Genomic DNA, 7,526 nt, shown 5'->3' with positions numbered 1-7,526 from the left:
GATCAGAAATGTATGTACATTAAAAGTGGATGGATTACATGTAGTAAAATCCAATGCCAATATGAACTCTACTGCAAATAGGCTAATGAGGTAATGAGGTAGCCATGACAAGTGTTCTTGTGGTCAAGCTTTAAAAAAGGGAACACATAATACATTTAGATCTAAAGTATAACGTAACTTTCCCAACAAATGTGTTATTGAAAAGAAGGGATATGTTTTAATGCTATTAATTATTAACTGTCTTGTTCTAAAAGTTCTGGAGAAGGGTTTGATGCATCTCTTGTGTTCAACAACAAATGTTCCATTTCTGCCATGAACTTCTACAACCGTCAGCTAACATAGGTGTAAAGGAGTATATAAACAGCATTCCACTGTGTACACAGCTCCTGCATGGCAATAGGTAAAATCTGAGTATTTCTCCACCTAGAACAATAATTACAAGCATAACCTTAGAAGGACAGATTAAAAAAGGTGTTTTCTTAGTTATCCTGCATTACAACATCAACGTGTCAGAAAAGTGGACTTATACTTTACATAAAGAAAACATGGAAACAAAAGTCCCAGAATACAGCGAGCTCTAGCTGTCTTTAGAATGACAAATCTGTTTGTATTTTGTTCGATGTTCGTTAATTTCCTCTTTGGTTTTATTGATACAGCTAAAAATTTCCTGAAAGAGAACTTTGTACTCTGGCTGGGTTCCAGGAGAACCAGCTTTGTGCTTGGTAGATGAGGAGCGTAGTGGAGAACCGTCTTCTGGAGAGGATACATTGGACTGGCTGGTAGACGGCTTAGAGGTCTGGACACCCTTGTGGCTAAAGAAATCGTCCTCTAACTGGCACCGCTGAAGAAGCTCCTCATACTTGATTTTGAGAGCACTATACTGAGAGTCCACCTCATTAAGCAGTGAAATTCCCCTTTGTTTCACAGCTTCCGTTCTCCTGATACAGGTCTCCTCATGGCCATTGCGGATGGCTTCTGCTGTAGAACTGGGCAGGATCATTTCACTGTTGCTTCTTTTTAAAGGCTTTTTGTCCCCTTCTGTGGCCCGTACAATGGACTCCGGCTCTATATCCTTGTCTGCATTTTCTTTGAAGGAGATGAAGATGGACTCTGGGATCAATTTCTCCACATTGCTTGCAAATACACTGTCAGACCGACAGATCTGACGCATTTCTGCCACCTCTGCCTCCAGTTCTTCTGCACGGGCGTGCATGGAGTCTCTGTCATAGAGTATCTGCTCCAGCTCAGCATTTTCTTTCACAACCTGGTTGTATTCTTCCTCTAATCTTTCTCTTTTAGTGCGTTCTGTGCTGAGCTGTGCTTCCATACCTGCCATGGTCTTCTTTAAATTCTCATTTTCCTCCTCAACTGGTGCAGGCGGAGCATTTAAAGATGCAATCTTCTCAGCGAAAACATGATCGTATACAAAATACCTGCAGAAAATATTTTACATTTAATCTCTATCTATAATAAACCAGTAACACATATACATGCAGATAATAAAGTAATGGACAGGAAGAAAATAAAATTCCTCCCCTATAATAGATTAAAGAATTATTTCCCATACATATATATTAGAGGTTAAAGTATATCTAATGACCAAAAGGGGTTTGGAACATTTGTCGGGTTTCTACTGATGTGCATCCTCTGAGCGATTCATCCACTTTATTTATCCTAGTGAGCATTGTCACTGGAGGTGACTGGAATCATTCCAGTAAGAGACTTTTGCATACAAGCTTTAAGTAATACTAAAACAACAATGATCAGTGTTAGCTGAACAGATGACTGAATCTTTATGCAACCAAATGCAAGAGCAGCATGTGTGAACTTTCAAAAAGGAGATACTTGTGGCACTTACTTGCGCAGGTCATACAATTCCTTTAGGCAAGAGAAGCTGTGCGTTGACCTGGAGTGCTCAAATCTTTCACGGCTGGGACGCAGCTGGTTGTTTCTCAGTTCTTCCACTTGTTTTTGGAGGTCATCAATAAGGACTTGCAGTGCTTCAACGGTCTCTGTTAAACTAAACACAGAAAGATTGCCATTTAGAAATTACCAGCCGAGGGGCTGATAACTACACGTGAATTGGTTAATAAAGTAGAATTGGATAATCATTCTGAGATTGCATTTCCCAAAAACAAAAAGCAGGAGAAGTGGGGCAATAATGCCAACATCAAAATACATGGATGGGTTAAAAGCTTACCCCAGGTACAAAAACCATTAATTTAAATATATACTGTACCTCAATAGCCACAAAGGACATAAATCCACTTTCTGTACACCACTACTTAGCACTCCAGCTATTATCCTATACAATTAGCTTCATCACTGCGCTGTACATAGTCTTTGCAGGGACCAGAGCTGTGGGAGGGACCCAGCAGGCCCCACCCACTACAGGCTGCCTACAGAAAACTACAGGAGGGGCAGAGACAATACCAGTCTTCTGCACGAGCAGAGAGAGCACCAGTGACCGGTACCAATTATAGGAAGCTCCTGGACAGATGTAAAAAAAAAAAGTGAAAAGGAGGAAGGAGACATATGCAATCAAAAAGTAATGCCTCCATGTCTGTATTTGAGATCCATTCGAGCAACACTGAATGCTCATGGTCCATGTTAAAGAGGTATCCTTACCCCACCCTTACCTTTTCAGATTGATTGGAACCATGGATCTGCAGCTAAAACAACGAGCTGTAAATGAATTTTCTAGCAAACGAGGATTGTGCACCTAAGGAAATCCAGCTAAAGAATGTTTATAGGGATGCTGTAGTGGACATTAGCAATGTGCAGTGCTGGGGGAAGACGTTTCAAAAAGGAGAGACCGAAATTCCACTACGGCGTTCCCATAAACATTATTTATCCAATTATAGATTTCCTTAGATGCGCAACCCTCTTTCGCCACAAATTCAATTACAGCTCGCGGTTTTAGCCACAGATACATGGTTCTAATCACTCCATCTGAAAAAAAAAAAGATTAGTGGGGTAAGGACACCTCTATAACATGGTACATGAACATTCACTCTAATAGATTTCAACACACACTTCAATCCTGCATAGAAGAAGAAAAAAAATACAGTACACAAAAAGCATAACATGTGAGATACATAGAGGTGAAAAACTGGTCCTACTGGAAATAAGACTTTGTTTTGTACTTGCCATGTGATAGCATTTGTGCTTGGATAAAAAGGAGCGGAATGTAATAAGGATTCTTACCTATTAATCTTTTGTTGTGATGCCCGGCTCTCCAGCACCAGCTTCTGATTGGCATCTTCCAGATCTCTGGCGGCGACATCCAGCTGCTCATACACTTTGGCATGCTGCTCATTCATCCGCCTCAGTAAGTCCACCTGCTTAGTCAGGTACTAGCATAAAAGTAAATGAAATCAAACCGCAAAATTAAATGGCAAGTTCCCTATAAAGTCACATTTACTTGCACACGGTTTCAACTTGTGGAAAGATACTAGATTGCTGCAGTGTGTTCTGCTATATTGGATGTACCTCATAGAATTGGGATGGGTAAGACATATGAAAGCAGCTAAACACTGACCCAAATGGCTTTTCCTGGCTTGGATGTTATACGTATATGCCTGCTTGGTATCTTGCCCCCCTTTAAATAAAGCAACACAATTAATATATGCTTTTACACCTTAATGCAGCCAAAGCCTGTATCCCGCTCTATTGGAAACAGAACACCCCCCTTTTATCAGACTGTGAATTAGCAAGGTCAATGAGGATATGAGGGTTAGTGCAAATCAGCAGGGCTTGGTTTTATTGGAATAAGTTAACCTTTACCTCAGACTACTAATGATAGGTATAACATTTTTTTCTGCCATTCTGTACAGCAGTTTTGTGGGGTAATTGGGGAGGAAGCACGCTGTTAACTTTTTCTTGTATCTGTTCTACGGTCATTGTTATTAATTGTCGTTTTGAATGTTTTTGAAAAAATAAAGATTAAAAAAAAAAAATGGAGTGAAGAAACAGTCCATGGCCAGCTTTAGTAGAAGCAGCTTCCAGGTCAGGCCTTGTTTTGATTTGGAGGCAAGATCAATTGCCCTTGGACACTTCATTCTAGAGGAGTCAGTCAATACATGTACTATGCATGGCACGTTCCTGTGTTTCAGATTAAGAAGGTACTCCTGGCCCTCACAGCTGCTCTTTATTATGAGGCTTTTTCATACAAAAACCTGTATTACCCTCAACAAACCTCTCAGTATCATTGCCTATGACATCTTTATACAAGGAGGATTTGTTGTAAAGTGTGGATTAACCTGGAGCAGGTCACCATGTCCCGATTCAGATTAACCCTTCTTATGGGGCAGAAAGCAAGGTTATATTTAGAGCTGTAGGCCTCATAGTGCTATGATAACAGCAAGATTCATTGGTAGGACCTAGAACAGCGGTACACACACACACACACTTTATTGTATGTAGAATTTCAATTTTTTTCTTTATGAATTGACTAGATAAAAATGACCTGGGACAAGTATGCCGATCAGGAATGTCAAAGTAAAGTCTGTAGTCCTTTTCAGAAACTTAAACTGAATCAAGAGGGTCAGTATGACAGCCAGTCAACGTGCATGTTGTACTTTGTGCAGGAATTTCCTGTAACACAGACCTGTCACTGCTCCTCTCTCCTTGTAAATGGTGACTGGTCTTCTATCTGCCTCCCTGTAGTGTGAGGACCTGCTGGGAGTCTGGGACCAACCACTGCTCTGGATATGTTCATCACAATGAAGATGTCACCACTATATTTACTAGCTATTATCTGGATGTGCAAAGGCATTTGGTTTAACATAGACCTAGAACTTTGTTAAAATAATAACATTGTGTGATGCTAAAAAAAAAAAAAAAAAAAAAGAAGAAGAAGAAGGTCAAGATCAGAAAAAGCCACATGTATCCAGTCACTGATGGAACTCTGATCTCTAAAGTAAGGTCACATGATTAATGCAGAGGCACCAACCATGCCATAGATCACCATGGTTCGGGTTGAGCCAATGAGAAGCTTGTTCTAGCTGCACTTCAGTTCCAGGACCATGTGACCACCGCCTCGGCACTGGTCTTAAGACCACTATAGGAGAGATGAGGTAATCCTTGATAAAAAGGATCTTAACCTTCTTTCCATCACACCTAGACATTCTTGATATAGGTTTCTTTTAGGGTACAGATTTAATTTGGAAATTTAAGCTGGCCATACATTATGCGAACTTCCTGAAGAACCAGCCGAAAGTCGCACTTTCGGACGGCATTACTCAAACAGCTGATCGAAGGAGCCAGTTGATATTTTGCCTACAGGTGACACAATAAGTGCTGTCAAGTTAGCAGGAAATGGCTGATCAGTCACCAGCTGCCTAGCCTGAATTCAACTCTGAATACTAAAACACAGACTGAAGCCACAAACAGAAGATAGAAGAGGGCTCTATCTGTACAGAAGTGTGAATGTGCGGCAGTGTGCAATGTATTACAAATGACATACTTCAATTTCCTGGATCTGCTCCTGGTTGGTGTCATACATCTGTTGCAGAGATTCCTCCAATTCAGTATTGCGATCCAGTAAAGTCTTCCCCAGCTCAGCGGCAAGCTGCAGATCTATCAATAAACAGAATATTACAGTAGAACTCTATATACTACAACATAAACTAGTTTATAAAAGACAAAACATCAGCACTATACCTGGCAACACAATCGGCCCTCGTATCTGCAATGTGTGATCAATAAACTGCTATCCCTGGGGCCCCATTCACACTTGGGCCGAGCGTCTTTGGTTGTTTTTCAGGCATTTTTTTTAGCGTTTGTGTGTTTCAGGCTGCAATATTTGTTATTTTTAGCCAATGAGAAACTAGTTACCAGGCAAGAAAAACATTTTTTTTAAATTTCACGTTTTGTGGGTTTTTCAGATGCTTCCTTTGAAGTCCATTGAGCGCAAAATGCACGACTGACCCCAAAAGAAGCTCATGTACTTTTTCGACTTTCAATCGACGCTATGCTCAGGTGTGAATGGGCACCACGGAATAGAACAAAAATCCCAGTGTCGGTGGAGCTTCAAATCACTCAGATGGAGAATGGAATCACACTTGCAACCAACTAATCGATTGATAAAAATCGATAATAGTTGTCGTCAACTATTCTCATTATCGATTAGTTGCTTGGATCCCCTAACTCGCTCCTCCATGCTGGGAGGAGGGCACAGCAAGCAGTGGGCGGGTGCAATAGCCAGCCTGCTATTGGCTATTGCAATTTGAAAAAGGCCAATAGCAGGCTGGCTATTGCACCAGCCCACTACCTGCTGCATTTACATTAAGCTGCAGTTTGTGGAATCTTGTTCCCTGCCTGAAGCTATTCAAGCGCCATGTGCTTACAATACAATTATTAAATGTAAAAAGAGTGGGGAAAAAGGCATTTTCGGTTTTGGACTGATAAATTCTACTGCGGGAGGAGTGTTGCAGTGCCATTCATTTCAATGGTACACCAAACGCTCCTCCCTCCCACCCACCGTGTGATCGCCTGCACTGGAACGCACAGTACCGCAATGCTGTGCGTTCCAGTGCAATTGCAAAATATTGTACATGCAGCCGTGACAGTCACTGCTCTCTGCAGGGAGATGATCGGGAAGTGAGCGAGTGATAGTATGTGATCGCTCACTTCCCAATCAATAGAGCCGACGTGTGACAGTTTCAATGTTACACGTCGGCTTTTACTATGAGGATGAGTGTAAATCACTCACCTCATTAGTTCTCCTTTAACCTTTGAGCCCCTTTAAGGCAACGTCGCTCTTTCCTTACCATGCACAGATAAATGCTTACCAAGTTCTGGCCCGGCCTCGGTTGTTTGTTTACACCCTGTGACAGACATTTTGTTCTCCCAGTACATCCCCACTGACTTCTGTTGGGCAGCCTCCCAGCTGGGTATTTTGTTTTAAATCTATACAGCATGTGCAACATGCCATTCTGTATTTCTATGCATCATACACCAAGCACACATATATGGTGTCAACAGGGCATATAGAAAACAATTGTCTTCTATGTGTCCTTGCGTTGGATCAATGCAGCTCAAAGCACCTGGTGTGAACGAGCCCTAATAGAGGTACATACCTCAATAATGTTACTCGTTTGCGTTCTATTCAATATAAAGAACACTATAGGCTCCCATCCTTCCCATCTATTCAGGCATGTTGCTCAGTGGTATGCTCCAAGCATCGACATACAGGCAAATTTGCTTACATCTATTTCCTATGGACCTCCAAGCAACACATGAAAAATCACAGACACTTTTATTCCCATTGCTCTGTGTTAGCCAAACACATAGTAATGCACAGGCATGCATGCATTGTGGTGTTCAAGTAACACACATAGGGGAACACAATGCACAAATGTTAACACTCCATGTGTTGTAGTGCACGGCTTTGAAAAAATGGTGCAGATTCAGTGTGGTCCATCAACAGCAATGTGAAGTGGTTCTTACCCTTCCCAGCTTAACCAAAAGCTACAAAAAAAAAAAAAAAAAAAAAAGGGCTTACACCCCTTTTCAATTTCAAA

General features: G+C 41.3%; 1 protein-coding gene across 1 annotated transcript in view; it reads right to left on the bottom strand.

The window, feature by feature from the left end:
* Positions 1-491: 491 nt before the first annotated feature.
* Positions 492-7,526, bottom strand: part of CDR2 (cerebellar degeneration related protein 2) — a 14,402-nt gene continuing 7,367 nt past the window's right edge. The window contains exons 2-5 of the mRNA XM_018568388.1: positions 5,468-5,580; positions 3,208-3,356; positions 1,859-2,020; positions 492-1,433 (exon numbers count right to left, since the gene is read on the bottom strand). Of these exons, the coding sequence (XP_018423890.1) occupies positions 578-1,433; positions 1,859-2,020; positions 3,208-3,356; positions 5,468-5,580 (1,280 nt within the window). The 3' untranslated portion in view covers positions 492-577. The remainder of the gene's footprint in view (positions 1,434-1,858; positions 2,021-3,207; positions 3,357-5,467; positions 5,581-7,526) is intronic.

This window comes from Nanorana parkeri, unplaced genomic scaffold, assembly GCF_000935625.1.
Source record: "Nanorana parkeri isolate BGI_ZX_2015 unplaced genomic scaffold, ASM93562v1 scaffold3, whole genome shotgun sequence".
NCBI classification, from domain to species: domain Eukaryota; kingdom Metazoa; phylum Chordata; class Amphibia; order Anura; family Dicroglossidae; genus Nanorana; species Nanorana parkeri.
Note: the sequence above shows the minus strand (reverse complement) of the source record. Positions and strands in the feature narration are given on the sequence as shown.